Genomic DNA, 17,768 nt, shown 5'->3' on the forward strand with positions numbered 1-17,768 from the left:
ACCTCATTATCTTCCTAAAAGAATTTTGAAAAATAGTATAAGGCTTTAAACTTTTAAACACTAGTGGTATATATGACATGTTGAATGTAAATACCTAAAACGTGTTATTTCTAGCATTTAAAAAATATTCACTCAAATGAAAACATGATATTAACCTTTAAAATGTTCTGGGTGAGGGAAGAGGTGATTTGGTAATATGTGCCTTTAATCTCAGCACTTGGGAGGCAGAGGCAGGCAAAGCTCTATGAGTTCAAGGCCAAGTGGTCATCAGTGCAATTCTGGACCTGACAGAGTGACATGGTGACACTCAAGTATAGACTTTCTCCTTTTTAATGGTCTGAAATGCTATACAGAGCCCCCTTCCCTACTGAGTTATGAATTCTGGTCTAATCTATACGCAGTTTTAATCTAATAGACTATATTTTCTTCTTAGAAGTCTTATTGAAAAGCTATTGTTATAACATTCACAGGCAAAATTGAAATGTTTAAAATTTCCCAGGAACATGAAGTAGTTTTAATATATCTATTGTATGTATTGAAAGGTAATTTGTTACATGTAAATAGAAAGATATCTCCTGCAGTTACATAATAAGTCAGTGATTATTACTGGTTGGGGACATAAAATAGGGTCAGCATAATTTTTCTTATTTTCCATTTTCATGGCTATTGATGATGAAAACTAATTTAAAACAAATCAAAAGAATTGGGATAGGAAAAACTTATTATGGCAACATTGATTCCTTGAACTTTTAAGTTATTTGATGAAAATATATCTTAATTCTCAAAGTTATCTTTAATGTTCTGTTGGGTATTAAATATTTAGTTCATTTGCCAATCCATTGGTTTTGTTGATAGCAAAGGCCACAGTACTTGAGAAATGTCACAGGGTGCCAGGAGTAAGGATTTTGTATCACATAAAATATTAGCACCTAAGGGTTTGATTCTGTGAAAGGTCTGTTTATCCTAGAGAGCTATTGTTGACCATGAGCTTCCTGCAGGAGTAGCAAAACTGCCTCAGTTTCCCCATTTGGTTTATATCTCTCCATAAGAAAGTTGTTTTTATTTTGCTCAAAAACATTTATTCCTAATAGATGTCAAATATGCATACATAAGTTTTTATCATACTACTTACTTATGAAGTTTATAATAGATCACTTTTGAAAAAAATGTTGATAAAATTATCATTTTATGGCTTATAAATAATTATATATAGACTTTGATGAATGCTGATTTTTCATCTTTAAATGTTTATTAATCCAAGTATACCTTTATAAACATCTAATTGTTTTAACTTAGGAATTACTTCTAATCAATGTAATAATTTTTAAAAGACATGTAGCAATGAACAAAGAAGCCAATTTTTTGTTTTGTTTTTAACAATGTTTTCTTTTCATTTCCACAAATTATTTTGTCCTGAGGTATATTGCCTTACTTCTCTACTAGGTAGACAGTTTTTATTTTCTAGGGGTTTTGTTCAAATTTTAATTTTCAGTGAAATACTTTTTTCTCATAAGACTGCATCTAAAACTAAAACAGGAAGGCCTTGGGATCTGGCTTGGTGGTAGAGTGCTTGCCTGCCATGGCATCCTTATATCCCCAACAAAACAAAGCAAGCAAAGAAACGAAACAGACTGGGGACATATCGTGCATTCTAACTTCTTGACTTTTTAATCTTTTGTTGCTGAACAATCTACTTGATAGACAAAGCAGCCACACTATGCAAAACAGACATAGACATACTTGATCATGTTCCAGGCATATGCTAATTTCATCACCAGAATTATTATAATTGCTCTTTGTAGTAGCCTTATAAAGCATGAGCTAGTGTTTCCCATAACAGCCTAAAAGCAGTCTCTTACTAGGTTGAAGTTGGGTGTCTTTCCACAACAGTGTTTCCTTTAATTGCTTCAATGAAGGATAAATGATGCTCCTTGTCTCCATCAGTGTGAATCTTCAGAAGATCATATCTGGAGACTCAGGTCTGCATTTGCAGAAGAGAAGTTGTGTGCACTTTACTTCTGTGGATAACCAAATGCAAAAACTGTCATATTTTTTTTTTACTCCAAAATTAATCCCATCTGGTACCAAATATCTCTTAAAATTAATTCAACATCACTCTCTTTTGAAAAACATGTGTGTGTTTAGTGTCAACAAGTGGCTATTTTTATTACTATCTGATTTTTTTTTTCTTTCTTTCGGTTAAAGATAGTGTTTCTAGAAGAATCATCTCAGCAAGAAAAGCTGGCCAAAGAATGGTGCTTCAAACCTTGTGAGATCCGAGAGCTGAGTCCCCAGTAAGTCTCTGCCGACATCTTCCCTTTGGTTGGGAGCCAGTATCAAGGCTCAAATGAAGAGAAGTGTACATTGAGAGAGGGGATGGGTGGGCCTTCTAGTTAACCAGTTGGCCATAACTGGGAAAGGCAGGTGAGAGGAAGGCATTCTCAAGGATAGAAGCTTTGAGGAGCAGAAGCTGGCTGGTTCCTTTATTTCTTCAGCAAATATCAGGTGATTATTTTGAGTGCAGTGTTAGAAACTTAACAAGTCTTTAGGTTGTGTCTTTAGGGAAGATCTGTGTTCAAAGTGCATTTCAGTTGAAATTTTTATGGCTTTTACTATCTATATGAAATGTGCTTCCTGTGGAGGGCTCACTGACTCCGTAGCCCAGTTCATTTGCTTTAAACAAATGATAACACTTGTCTTAAGCTCAAATATTTTATCTAAGTCCAGCAGGCGGTGTTTTTAAGCCCAATCAAGGGTGACACCGCTGTTTTTATACTGAAAATGCGTTTAAAACTTGGAAAGGGACTTTAGAGTAATGTGGTTGGTAGGCCATTGAACTAGTGATGCTATTCAAACAGGCTGGGTGGCACAGGCTGGGGCCCTCAGTCAACCGCTCTGATTGTACAGTTTCTCTCAGTGTTTGTCATCTGTTTAGCAGGAGTGGAAGGGTGAGGAGTGCCTGTAGTTCCTGCACTGGGAGGCTAGGCCAGGAGAAGTGCAAGTTCAAGGCTAGTCTAGGTTACATACTGAGACTCCCTTCAAAAAGGAAATGAGAAGCAGGGTGGGGCGTGGGGTGGGGCATGGAACTGAGGACAGAGATCAGTGATAGAACACATGTTTATTATAGATGAGGTCCTTGGGTTTAATTCCCAGCGATGCAAAAGTAACGTTACATAAAAAATAACGAAATATAGAAGATGGGTAGGGGTTCTGGTTACTGTAGATAGGGTTGTATATTGTTCTTTTTCTCTATTTTTATAAGGCTAAGCTACCACTTCAGGTTGAAAACGTGAAGCTGATGTTGTAAGGGAATTAAGATGACTATAAGTAATGTCAGAAGTGGAAAGCTGAGAAGTAAAGGGAGAAGGAGAGCTACCCCCACCTCCTTCTGGTACAGCCATCTCTCTGCTCCATCCGAAGTTGGCTCTTAATAGCTACCATCCACCTCCAAGTCACTTTATGAATGGTGAACTGACATCTAACCTTGGCTGGGGCATTGACAGGTTACAAGCCTGGAACCATCTCTGAGCTGCATCTTCTCTCTGTAAAAGGAGGGGTGTACCCCAGCACCTCACATGCTTGTGTCTTTATCTCAGCAAACTGCATACTCACCCTTGAGTATGTGTATTCACTGAGGTCACATTCCATAGCTTCTGGTGTTGGGTTAAAGCCACACTCAGGCCACAGAAAGTCCTTCCTAGCCCACTTCTGTTCTTGAAGACTGCACCCTCAAGCGCCTCCCTTTCTCTTGAGCCTTTGTTCCTGATAGGCACACACAGGTTTCTCTTGCATAGGAGGAGGAGGAGGAGGAGGAGGAGGAGGAGGAGGAGGAGGAAGAGGACAAGGAGGAGGAGGAGGAGGAGGAAAAGGAGGAGAGGGAGGAGGAGAAGAATAAGGAGGAGGAGGAGAGAGGGAGAAGCAGAGGGAGAGAGGAGAAGGAGGAGGAAAAAGAAGAAGGAGGAGGAGGAAGAGAAGGAGAAAGTCTCATGTACTCTTCCTGTCCTGACTTTTTGCAGTGAAACATGCCCAGCTCTTTCTCTATCACATATGGAGCCCATCCCGCCTCAGTACCTTGGACAGAACCAAATCAGTCTGAGCCTCACTGAGTGGATTCCTTTGAAGTTCAATGCCATGAGTTCATTGCGTTAGAGGCCCTAGAGTCTCTCTGAGGCTTCATATCCCTTGCCTTCAGACTTTCGTCACTGGTCACTCCCCTGCCACCTCTGTTACTCTTTCTGATATATGTGTCCTAGATTCCCTCTACTTTCTTGACAACAGTCCTGCCAATGTCGATCATTGCCTTCTCCTCCTCTATCCTTAAGAGGACACTGCCGCTCAATATTTAGCTTCGTTGGTTTGTTTCTCCAGAAATGTATTAGCATTAGCAGCATGTAGAGAAGCTTCTCAGTCCTGAATCCTGTCCTTAACACGTGTGACCACGTATCCAACATCATCAGTAACTTATTGGACACCTAGAGGTCACAAGCTAGTCACTAGATATATGGTTTGAGTGTGGCCGTCAAAGGTTCATATGCTGGAAGGTGGACCCAGGGTACAGATGGTGAGAGGTGCTAGGACTTTTGGGAGATGGGACCTGTTTGGAGATGGTTGATGGTGACCTTGCTAGGAGAGGGAGTTCTTGTGAGAGGTGGGTTGTATTAAAGGAATGCTATTTTGTACCGTTGGCTTATTCTGTATGCAGGTGGCTATTTTTATAGTTTCTATGTGTGTTGCAATGCAAGAAAGTGTGCCCTTGCCTAGATCATGTGTGTACATTTTTAGAAGTGTGAGCTAAATAAGTCTATTTTAAAAGTGAGGTATCCGCCCTTAGGTAGTTTGTTGCAGAAACGTGAAATAGAGGAGTGCATCACACTTTGACATTTGGCTTAGGCTGACATCATGTGACCCTGAACACCTGACTTTGTACTTTTACTTTGTGTGTTCTCCCTTGTATACCTAAAACTTTACCTCTCTGACTCACCTCCTTTGTTTCTACCTACTGGTCAAATGTTAAATTCTTCCTCTCATATTTATCATTTACTTTTCTTTCTTTCTTTCTTTCTTTCTTCTTCTTCTTCTTCTTCTTCTTTTTTTTTTTTTGTTTGTTCTTGTTTTTGTTTGTTTGTTTGAGACATGGTTTCTCTGTATAGCTCTGGCTGTCCTGGACTTACTATGTTGACCAGGCTGGCCTTGAGCTCACAGCGGTCTGCCTGCCTCTACTTCCCAAGTGCTGGGATTACAGGCGTGTACCATTGTTTGCTTTCCTCCTCCCATCACTGTGATCTTTATTCAGAAACTTTGTTCGTGGAAGATTGCAGGAGTCTTCTATCTTGTATGTTTGCCCTTTGTGTGTGTCTGTATAGGGGTATATGCATGCACACATGTAGAAGCCAGAGTTTGATACTGAGTCTCTTCCTGAGCCATTCTCCACCTTGTTAGTTAAGGTAGGGTTCCTTTCTTGAAATCCAGAACTTACCAACTCAGCTAATCTACTCAGCTAGCTTGTTCTGGGAGCCCTTTGTCCCTGCCTCCCCTGTTCTGGGGGCCTTTGTCACTGCCCCCCCATTCTGGGGGCCCTTTGTCCCTGCCTCCCCTGTTCTGGGATTAAAGGTGAGCACCACACCCACCTGATTTTTATGTGGGTATTAGACATTTGAGCTTTGTTTCTTATGCTTGTCCAGGACAGCCTTTATCCACTGAGCAATCTCTCTGGCCCGTCAACATTATGTTCTGGAAGTGATTCATAATGCTAGAGTAGTTGCCTTTTATTTTTCCAGTTGAATAGTATTCCATTGGGCAACAGTTTGTTTATGCATATTTTCCCATGACAGTTATTTATATTGTTTCCAACTTGAGGCTACAATATGAACAAAACTGCTGCAAACATTCTTGCACAATCTGTTTTATAAAGTTATGCTTTATTTCTCTTGAGTAGACAGTGAAATTACTCACCAAGATCTCTCTCTCTCCCACCTCCTCCACCCCCCATACACACACTCCCCTAATATCTTGAATGATTATAAAGTCTCTGAAGAGAAGAAGATGCCTTATTTCTCTGTAGATGACTCACTGCAGGTCTTAGCGGAGTTTCCTAAACATCACTGATTAGCACCCACTTGCACGGTTCACTTTGTGGTGGTAGAGAGAGTAAGAGCCCCAAAGAGGACAGTGACTGACGCATTTCACACTGTAGTCACATTTCACATTGTAGTCACATGTCACTTGTAGATGCCCGTCTTAGTCACCATTCTTTGCCACATGGGGTATAGTGAACAAGAATGCTGAGCCTACAGGGGAAGCTGCCAAGGTCGGGGCTCCCCTCCAAGGCTCACAAGCTAATGGTTAGCTTTTTCAAGCTAAGGATATTTCCCGAGCTCATATTTATTGTTATACAATGAAGGTGCCCCTCGCCTGCTCTACATGTTGACATTACATTTCCATGCCAGGAGTGACATTTATTTATGCGTTCATTTCCTAGGCGCCACTCTTGCATGCAATAATTCAGTCCTCCTCACAACTCTATGGTCATAATGGTTTCCTTATTTTTTCATAAGGTGAAAATGAGATACAGAGAGATTAGATCACATGATACATATCCCACTTCTGGATAATGGTGGGTCCTCACTCAGGCAGTCTGACCTAGAATGCATATATATAACTGCTGTAGCAAGCTGCCTACCACAAGGGCCACAGGGTCCAGCTGCATCCAGCTCTAGTGCACACAGACATTCAGTGTTAGCTGATATAACCACAGCCACATTGCCGTTTCTAGTTGTCTTTTTAAAAATAGGGCATATTAGACAGGCATGGTGGTACACACCTTTAATCTCAGCTCTCAGGGAGGCAGAGGCAGGCAGATTGCTGTGAGCTCAAGGCCAGCCTGGCTTACAAATTGACTCCATAGCAACCAAGGCTACAACAGAGAAACCCTGTCTTGAAAATAAAATAAAATATTTTAAAACTGCTCATGGCTGTATCTTACATCTGGTTGGGGGGGGGGTGTATGGATAAATTTTATTTGCTGGCTGAGAGTTATTGTTTGTTTGTTTGTTTTTGTTGTTGTTTTTGTTTTTGTCATGTCAAGAATTGAGTTGAAGTTCCCTGGGTGAGCTTCCAGTTGTTCTAGGTAAAAGTAGTGTCCGTGGCTCCTCTCTTTACTTCTGCTGTGGCAGCTTGGCTTCTATGGACTTCTATGATTTCCTTTCCTCCATCATCTCTGCTTAGAACTGCACACATTGCAACTTAGGTCCCCCCCCTTAGTAGAACTTTATTCTTGTTTTCTGGTCTCTTAAAAATAAGAAAACTTGTAGTTGTAATTTGGTTACATAAATGAAACCCTTGTCTAAAGATACTATTAAATGAGTTTCTTTTCCCCTTACTTCTCAGTGAGTTCTTCATGCCGGGCCTTGTTGATACGCACATCCATGCCCCCCAGTACGCCTTTGCTGGAAGCAACGTAGACCTGCCACTTTTGGAGTGGCTGAGCAAGTACACATTTCCTACAGAACAAAGGTTCCAGAACACTGATGTGGCTGAAGAAGTCTACACCAGAGTTGTTGTGAGTATCCTGTGTGTGGGTGCTGTCCAATGTCTGATCATGTATGCAAACATTCCTGTCTAGAACCAGACTTCAGTCATAAAATGGAGGGAGTTATGGTTGGCATGCACTGCAGCACTTTTAAGTCTTTTCATAATCGGCTGAGCATGCGACCCTCACAGTAGCAAGGGCTGAGTTTGAGTCTAAAAGCCCTAGTCTCAGCCTGGTGGATTCTACGGCATTCTCTTGTTCTTGTCTTCTGGGTGTGTTCTTTCACTGCAGCCAACCTGTAATGCTGTTCTGAGGACCATATGGAATATCTGTGTGACCTTTAGCAGGCTCTGTGACTCACTGTCCCCATCTGTAAAACTCGGAGATAGCAATACTACCTACTTCCTGGAATTGTCATGATAATTCACTGAGTTAATATTTGTGGGGTCCTTAAAATAGTGCTTAGCTGGTAAGAGCTGCATTTATTTCATTAGTTTTTAATTCTCATGGAAAATAAAGTTCAAATTACTTTGGGGAAGATATCCATTGTTTCAAGAGGTGTGCGAGAAGGAAGATACGTTCCCACATTGCAGAACGGGTGGGAGTGCAATGTGAGCACTGACAGCGTTGGTGGGAGCACTGGAGCCAGTTCAGTCCCTGAACAGTGGCTGCGGTGCGTGTCCACTGCATGCTGGTGGCTTGAAAAGTGCCCCACCCTCTCCTCGTTCACAAAGACTAGCTCCAGAGTAAGAGCAGAGATAGCCATCTGCTGTAAAGATGGTAGACTGCAAACACTTTTCATCTGGCCTCTGCCTCCTGCAGTGAACACTTGGGACTGCGGTCTTGGATTCTTGCGGGGCTTACTGATTGTTCTACAGTACTGGCCATCCACCTTCTGCAGGGGCTGGCCTAGTCTTCCTGTCAGCTTCTTGGCTTGCGTCATTCCAGACTTAAAGAATAGAAGTGAGCACTTACATTCATTCAGTTGTCTTGCTTAATTATAATTGTGGGGCTTACATTTTAGCCTGTATCCATGTGACACTAGAAAAAATCTTCTCAGGCTAAAAGCTGGTTATGAATTGGCTAGCACATGGTCTTAATGAATTGTGTTAACCACACTAACTCTTTATCCTCAAAATGTATTTATACTTCACATTGTCCTAAAAAGGGGTTGAAATTGCTTCAAATTGCATAGTGTGAAACAAAAGAAAATGAGTCATCAAATCACAGCAAAGGCAAAAGGGAGGAATGGAGAAATAAAACCCCAAAGTCAAGGCACACTCTTGGTAGAGTCTGTCACAAATTTGACTCTATGTTTCCAGCACATGATATAGACAGAGAAATCAGAAGTGAAAACCAACACTGTGTGTGTGGTTTTCAGAGCCACTTTGGGTGCGGCTGACGGAAAGATAAAAGTATATCTATTCTTTATATTGGAGTAATAAAAATAATTCTGGCATTGTTTAATATGGATAAATATTATTGCTGTCAAAATACATTTGTAAAGGATGGTTGAAGGAAAGGAGAGTGGGAGATCCAACTATATCAGATGCTTACACTTGAGATAGAGCATCAAGGACTATATGTCCTTCAGACGATATCCAGACATATTTCTTTATCAGAAATGTGTAGATTTAAAGTCAGTGAGTTCTAAACTGGTCTATTCCTGACAAGTATTTATTTGCTGGACAAACATGACTTTTGGTTCTGGTTCTGAGCAGGCCTACACTTGCTGAAGAGATTAAGGTGGAGGTGACCTCTGCTGAGGAGAATTGAGCATTCCTCCTTCCCTTCCCCTCTCCCCACCTCCCCCCACTCCTCCTCTTGTGTCCTCCCCATCTGGTCACTTGGCTGCACTTTGCATAGATTTCTGCATATTTTTAGTGGTTTTAGTTCATTTTAGTCCAATTTGAAACTGTAGCTTCTCACCCAGCTCAAGCTTTTCTTCATGGCTGGAGGTTGGAAGGCTTTCCTCACACTCACGTCATCACTGAGCGACAAACCTCAGCACAGGATGAAGGTGGGAGGGAGCACACAGGCCCCAGTGTCACTGTGAGAGTGCGCCTTCTAGCCACTCATGTTCTCCTGGAAGGAATTCTTCAACCTTGACATACTTGGTGTTCTGGGGAGAGTGACTGAGGACCCTGGACGTCAGCTAGATCTTCACTTAAACCCTTTGTTCATCTTGTTTTTGGGGGGATCTGTACCCTTTCCACACTTGCCAGTTTCTACAGAAGTGACTCCCCACACAGCAGGTTAGGAAGTGTTGGCTTGTATAGGGAGGAAGCGACTGCGCAGACTCCAGCCAGTGTCCGGCTGGCTGCTCATGTGCCCACCCTCTTCCCAAGGTTTCCGGGTTCTTCTCTGTCTTTTCCTCTGTTCTTGTGTTTTTCCTCTGCTCTTGTGTTTTCCTTGGGAGTTGATCCATGTTATTCTCAGGTATTGTTGTGCAAGTGGCAATTTGCTAAGGCAATAAGAGGCATAATGATCTTTGTTCTGCCAGGTTGAAGCATACGTCTGGCTGAACAATTTTACTTGGTCATACACAGAAAAATCTCACTTGCATGCTTGCAGATCAATAAAATCCGAATAGTCTCAAACACCCCAAGGAACAAGGAGTGAATTGGCATCTTATTTTGTGGCCTCTGACAACACACAACCACGTGAATCTAGGAAACCAAAAACACCATCCTTTCCTTGAGCTCGCACTTTTAGAGTATAAATACTTTTGCCATTTACTTAGGTCTCTTCCACATCAAGATGGCATACCTTTAAATAAACACATTTTAAAATTAAAAACCAGACTTCTATTTTCATTTGTATGTGCCATGTGACTTTTCTGAGCACATGCGATTCAGGATTTTTGTGGTTTATTTTTAGAGGAGAACACTGAAGAATGGGACGACCACGGCTTGCTACTTTGGAACAATTCACACTGACTCATCCCTGCTCCTTGCGGAAATTACAGGTGAGCAGCTGAAAGCAGGATTTATGAGCATACTGAGCAAAGACAAGAGGAGCATGCTTGGTGGTAGTTTATCCTCGGTGGCAAGCCGTGCCTTTGGGTCCTGGAATTTGAGCGTTTGCACTTTGCCCTTTGCACTTTTTGCAAGTAACTGAGTGACTATGGATTTCCTCGACCCTGGAGTGGACTTTTGTTGTTTAAATGATTTAACTATTTCTATGTGGATTCTGATTCCAGGATAATGGTTACACATCTGAATTCTGTGTATGGATTTGGGGCTTTTTTTTTTTTTTTTTTTTTTTTTTACATTTATCAATGTAGCTGTGGCAACAGTTTGTTACATTACATTCAGGGCATTTTGAGAGGTGCTAGGAACACAGAGAAATGAGAGATAATCTTGGTCCTTAAAGATCCGGAAAGGATAGTTAACACATTGATTAATCATTTTAATAACACCTGTGATCCTGTTCTAGGTACCAAACACTGTACAGAACACTTAGCCCTAAACAGCAGTCTGACATCTGCACAGATAGATTAACTGATGTCCAAAGATGGTCACGTGGCCCCATAGCTGGGAGGCAGAACTGAGACTGGATTTAGGTGGCTGATTCCATATGTTCCCAGTACAGCGCCTGGCATATAGCAGGCACTTGACAAGCACTGTTACCTGGTGATGTGTTTACCATGCTGTTGGTTTCCAAGGTAGTTCATGCCAAAGGCCTAACTGCTGGCACTAAAAACAATAATGAAAGTTCTCAGGAGAGACAAAGACGGCTTGTCTGGGAAGACTCCGTGGAAGTGGCCTTTAACTGCATGGAAGACAACACAGGGAGAGGCTATAAGCAGAGGGAATGAGATGGATGGAGAAGTAGGGGAAGGACGTTAGTGATGGAGACAGGAAACAGCATGGTTCAGAGGAAGGGGGAGAGATTCATTGCATGGTCAGGAGGGAGAGGGGATGGGCCGGCTTAGACCACAGACGGTCTTGAATATGCATCAGAGGCTCAAAAGAAGGTTTCAGGCCAGGTGTGTGATCTGATGAGCATGGCATGTTAAGGAATTAATCTGATAACTAGATATTAAAATAACTCCCAGGGGTGAGAGTGGCAGAATGCCTTTGAACGTCTTAGGACCGGAAGGAGACATTGGAAAACAACCCCACCTGTGTAGCACAACTGACATAAGAGTTCCTCCCGCATAGCTGATGAAGGTTCCTTTATTGCTAGCAGCCGCTACGCCTTCCATCAACAATAACACTATCTATGTTGCTACAGTTAGGGAGAGCAATAACAAGGCATCCAAGGACCGTGAGCCTCGTGCATCTTTCCGTGTGTATTCCTCACAGTCTTGCACAGTGCAGAGGACTCTGGGACACCAGAGTCTAGATCTTAGATAAAAGCTGCTATCTTGGAGTAATCACAGGGGAAGAAACCCAGTGCACATCGATCAGCCAACACCTGTGTTCTTAACATGTCATATGCTGTGTCTTACCTAGAAAAGGGACACAGCACGCATGGAGAGGAACTCCATCTCCCGATGGCAGGAGAGAGAAATAAATGAGGAGGGGGAAAGATAAAAACTGGTATATAACAGAATATTAATATTTTTACCTTGAGTGCAGATGAGTGTCAAAATAGTTATGACATTAGTAGAGATATAGACAAACTGTATAATCAATAGGAGAAGCTAAATAAGAAGTGTAAAATACCCAGGTGTTTTCTGGAATGCTGGGAGCAGGGTACGGGATGAGTGGATGCCTATTTAGCATTCATCGAATTTAGTGGCTTTGTTATTGTCATAGTGTGAAGACAGATGATTCTGAACATTCCCACTTTTTTTTTAAGAATAATTTTAATTTAAAAGTGCTTTTTGAGTCCTCAAAAAAAAAAATACACACTGAAAAAGAACCACATCTTCAGACTCTCTTTGTATGCTTCGCAGATAAATTTGGGCAGCGAGCGTATGTGGGCAAAGTATGCATGGACTTGAACAACGCTGTTCCAGAATACAAGGAGACCACAGAGGAATCGGTCCAGGAGACAGAGAGGTAGGTGTGCCTGGGGCTTCTGATCCGTATTTTGGATGAGTCATCCGCTTTTCTGGTGGAGTTTGAAATGAAGAGAGAAAAGTAGACACCAGGATCTGAGCACAGTGGCGGGCTATGGCTATCCCAACTGCCGCAGGACTGTCGCAGGATCTCCTTAGTACACAGGGCTGGAGCAGCTGACAGTGGTCAGTGGCTCACAGCGCTTTCCTCTGCTTATCATTCTCAGCTCTCATAGGAAGCTCCACAAGGTGTCTGGTTTTTCTTTGCTTTCTTGCTTGCTTGTTTTTATGATAAGAAAACTGAGCCTGACATAGCCTGACTGACTTGTCCACAGGCAGTGGAGTAGTCTATTTACCATTGTTCTGATAGTAGTCAGAGATAATCGTCTTATAAAGAGAAAGGGTTTTGGGGGGGGGGGTATTGTCCTAGAAGTTTCAGTACATGATATAGTGGCTTCATGCCTTTGATGAAGCAGGAGTGAACGGTAGGATACACTGCTTACCTCATGAGCTGGGAAAGATAGAGAGAGAGAGAGAGAGAGAGAGAGAGAGAGAGAGAGAGAGAAAGAGAGAGAGAGACAGAGACACAGACAGAGACACAGAGACACAGAGAGACAGAGACAGAGACAGAGACAGAGAGACAGAGAGACAGACAGAGACAGAGACAGAGACAGAGACAGAGACAGAGACAGAGACAGAGACAGAGACAGAGAAGACTGACCAGAATTCCAAAATGCCTCTCAGGACCATGTGCCTGATGTCCTAAAGATTTCCCAGCATACCCCGTTTCCCAATAACACCAACCCGGGAACCAAGCTTTGGCACATGAGCTGTTGGGAGGCATTCACCTAAACTATGTTAGTAGTGTAGGTTAAAGTCTCAGAGTCAGAGTTGAGTAGACTGAGTCTCTATGACTTTAAATGTAGAGTTTCTTTTCACCTGACATGTTTCTCATATCATACTTAGTGTGAAAAAGAAAGACATGTACAAGCAGTCCTTTTGCGTGCACATGTTCAAGAGTAATAGTGTGAGGAGGCACAGAAGACATATGAGAGGCTTTGGAAAAACATTTCACTTATAGATGAATGGCAGACATTTCAGCAAAAAAATAGCTCGGTCAGGCATTGTAGTACAGGCCTGCAGGTTACCTGGCTTAAGTATGTGGGAGACTGAGAAGGAAGGATCATGGTGTCTAACCCAGCCTCCGCCACATAGTGAGGCCCTCTCTCAAAACCAAAACAAAGTTGTTGATTTTTTAAATATATATAAATAAACCAAAGAATATGTGTTTTCCTAGCATAAAGCACAGGAAAGCACAAAGAGGTACAAAGCAGATATATTTTCTCTAGCTAAGTCACCCAAAGACGCCAGTGTGCAAAATTCACTATGTATGTATTTTCAATGTGTTAGAGCCACCTATCATGAGCATTTATTTATCTTGTCATGGAAGAAGAAAAAAAATCGTATGCATGCTGCAATGACTGCATCACATGCATGGAACTGTTCCATGATCCGTCAGTGGAGCACAGACGCACAACAAGAAGGCTGTATCCTTACATGACCTTATCTGTGGACCCGTAGGAAGTAGAGCCCTTACAATAAAAGAGCTAGACACATTCAACTGTGGCACACAGGCAAGAGAGACACTGAAGGTGGAGACCAGAGTTGCAGCCCCTTTTCAGTTAACCATGGGAGTCACAGGAAAGAGGCAGAAGGCCATGTCACCAAGGCTATCAGAGGACTTGCCACACACCTGACAGAGCTACAGAGTGGTGTGTGGAAGCCGAGAGTGTGGTACGTGAGAAAATTGATCAGCTGTGAGAAAAAGCCAAGTGGTCACAACATGATGAATTTTAGAATTATTCTTCTAAGAAAAACAAACAGAATGCTAAAGGGCACACTTTATAAACTTTCATTTATATATATTGAATATAAAGAAGATGCAAGTCCATGCATGAGACAGAAAGCGGGAAAGGCTTGTGGGTGTCGGGGAAGCACTGTCTCTCCTGCCTGCAGACCCAGAGAACCTCACTCTGGTGATGAGAATTCAAAGACTGTATTATTACAAAAGCTCCGCAACCCAGTAAATTTGCTAAAATTATTGAATAGAGCACTTAAAATGGGTGAACTTTATGATATGTAAATTATACTTCACCAAAAGTGATTTTGAAAAATGAAAGTGTGTTCCAGTGCATAATCTCTTTAAAGAGTTGAGTAGGAAAGGTCAGAATTTTAAGTGCATATTTTTAAAGGGTTGCTTTAAAATTCACAATAAAGCGATTCTTGATAAAGACATTGTAAGAACAGAGCGGAATGTATCCCTTTCTTATACTGTACTATAGTGTTTCTCTCATCTGCTCTGGTACCCGTCCTCCCATTTTGACCCCCCACAACTGAAGTAATAATATCCTTTAAAGTCCAAGAACCTCGAGATGCAGAGGCATGCTCTAGATTCTTCTCAAGATGTAGAATTAATGTTGAAAAACACATTAAGTCCTTCTTCTAGTAATGCCAAGGTCACTACATGGACTAGGCCAGTTTACAAAATTAGTGTGTTTCTTTTTTTTTTAAATATACATTTGTTCATGTTCATGCATGTGTCCTGTGCAAGTGCATGTACTAGTTTACAAACCCATGGAGGCCAGAGGAGGATGTCCAGTGTCCTGCTCTGCCACTCTCTGTTGAGATACAGTTTCTCACTGAACTGCAAGTTTTTAGTTCCTAGCATCCACCTGTCTCTGACCGAGAGCTGTGGTGTTAGTGGCATGAGTAGCTTGCCCAACTCTCTCTTTTTTAAACATTGGCACTGGGTATTTAAATTCAAGTATGCATGTTTGCATAGCAAGTGCCCCTACCCATTGCACCAGCCCCTCTGCTCCACAGATGATTCTTCATTAAAAAAAAAAATCACCCTCATAGTATCCTGTGTTAGGCCAGGACTTCTCCACAAGACCAGATTTGTTAAGCATGGTGCCCAGCTCATTAATTACTTAAAAAAAAAATAGTTGTACAAAGTAATAGCTTTCACTGTAATGCTTTTATAGGTACATATTAGATACTCAGGTCATATCCACAACCATCTCAATTGCTTTTGGTTGTGTGTTACATGATTTCATGAGTTTTCATTATGTTCCGTTTCACATAACATTGGGGACTTTATTGACCTTTAAGTACTTTTCTTAGGTGATCTTTGATGGCTTTTTCATGGTACCTTGACTATTTAACAAGGAATTCCACTGTATTGTATTCCATGTCAATAGATACACGGAAGAAATTTCTTTAGGTTTATTTTTCTGGGCATAAGTTTAGATCAGTTTTGCTTCTGTTTTCTGGGCTTTCTCACTTCAAGCACATTCCATTTGGAGTAGTGTTTCTAAATTACATGTCTTATCTATAGGCCCAGTAGCAGTCAATCAAGACACAGACACTTGTTATGTTTTAAAATAGCCTTAATTAACCTGGGGCAGGGCAGATATCAATCCTCTAAATTATCTCCCATAGTGGGGCAGGCATGGGATCCCTGTCTCAATCCCATGCCACCTGCTTCTAATGACCTCTATCAAGCTATCTCCCATCCATAATCCCATATACTTGCTCATGTTCTTTATCTGGGCTGGATTCTCCATCCATGCTGGTCTCATGCTTTTCCTCCATCTAACCCATGGCAGCCTTCCTCTCTTTTCTTTAGGTCTCTCTCCTTTTCTCCTCGTGGCAGTCTTTTTTTTCCCCCAGAATTATTCTCTCTCCTAGCCCCACCTATCTCCTCTGCCCTGCCCAGGTGGGATGGCTTTTTATTAAACAAAAGCTGGGTCATACAGGCAGTAAACAGTAATTAGCATCGAAATACATCAGAGCACCCCCCAACATTGGAGTGCTGCAGTGAGCAGCTGCTGCACCATCATGGGACTGGGACGGTGGCAGCATCTCTGCCTTCAGCACTAGCTTTGTGCTCAACAGTCCACTGCTGTGATCACTGTACCTCAATTCATAGTTTGTTTTTCATGGGGTAAAGATGGAGCCAGGGGCATTGTTCATGCCTGGCAAGTGTCTATTGCAGATCTATGTCCCCAGGATCTCAATTCACATTTTAGTCTGAAAGCATAGCAGAAGGAAGAAAACTGACATTGTTTTCTGGACAGAGCAGAACTAGCCACTTCAAGCAGGCAGAAGTGCAGAGTCACCACTTGTACCATCTCCTCCACATTTCACAGCCACCTCTGTCACCTTCCTTCACCTTCTGCCAATAAATACCCACTGCCAGACTCTGCCCTTGGAGCCTGATGATGATACCGTGTGCACAAGTAGCCTCTACACAAGAGGGGATTAGAAGTACACGGTCTGAGGCTCCTACATGCCTGTGTGTGCCTGGGAGTCCATGACCCTGTCATCCATGGAACACGGAAGACAGTGCTCTGAGACTCCACTACACAGGATTAGAGCCACCAGCATAGCCTGGGACCTGTGTGGAGGCTCAGAATGACTCACAAGATGCCACAGGTTAATATTCCCAGTGATTTTCCTCGCCTTCTTTTGCTATTAGTGAAAATGCTGAGTAATTATTGATTGTTAATCTCTAATTGGTGGTGGTAAAACCCGTGCTGTTGGAAACATTTATTTGAAAATAATTACCTTTTCTAACTTTGCATTTGTCACTTCATTTCAGATTTGTGTCGGAGATGCTTCAAAGGAATGTAAGTGAATCTGTTCAGTGTTCACCCAGAGTGCCTCTCTGTTAGCTGTAGGATTTGTTAAGTTGTTTGATAGATTAGTCTGTGTGCCCATGGCTTAGTCGATGCCTAAGAGGTGTTTTTCTAGAAACGCCAATTATTGACACTGTATACCCAATGGCTCAGATCAGAGAGGTCAGATTTCTAAAATTGAAATTGTTGGACTCTCACGCCCAACTCGGGAAGGGGGGGTCACCGTGAGAGACCACTCGAGGCACAACACACTGATGCAAAAGCAAAGGTTTATTGTTATTGCTGACACGCCAGGGTCCCTCAGCCCTCGGGAGTTGAAGGACCCTGAGTAGCTGTTACAGACTAGTTTTTAAAGGTTAAAACCACAAAGCATCTGGGGTTCCTTATCAAGCTTAAACCATATGGACATTGGCAGTGGGAGACTTCTTGTGGGGACTTGGGTGTGGGTCCCTAGGGCGGTTACTAGAAACCATATGGGACCTCTGATATGGTGAGCTCGCATGTAGCTATTCTGGGAACTAGGGTGGAA

General features: G+C 42.2%; 1 protein-coding gene across 2 annotated transcripts in view; it reads left to right on the plus strand.

The window, feature by feature from the left end:
* Positions 1-17,768, plus strand: part of GDA (guanine deaminase) — a 79,088-nt gene that overhangs the window by 31,764 nt on the left and 29,556 nt on the right. The window contains exons 2-6 of one of the 2 annotated variants that reach the window (XM_084771750.1): positions 2,206-2,294; positions 7,387-7,558; positions 10,409-10,496; positions 12,435-12,540; positions 17,203-17,230. In XM_084771750.1, the coding sequence (XP_084627876.1) occupies positions 2,206-2,294; positions 7,387-7,558; positions 10,409-10,496; positions 12,435-12,540; positions 17,203-17,230 (483 nt within the window). The remainder of the gene's footprint in view (positions 1-2,205; positions 2,295-7,386; positions 7,559-10,408; positions 10,497-12,434; positions 12,541-17,202; positions 17,231-17,768) is intronic. The other variant, XM_084771751.1, reaches the window with a different exon arrangement.

This window comes from Acomys minous, assembly GCF_964271855.1.
Source record: "Acomys minous genome assembly, chromosome: 2".
NCBI classification, from domain to species: domain Eukaryota; kingdom Metazoa; phylum Chordata; class Mammalia; order Rodentia; family Muridae; genus Acomys; species Acomys minous.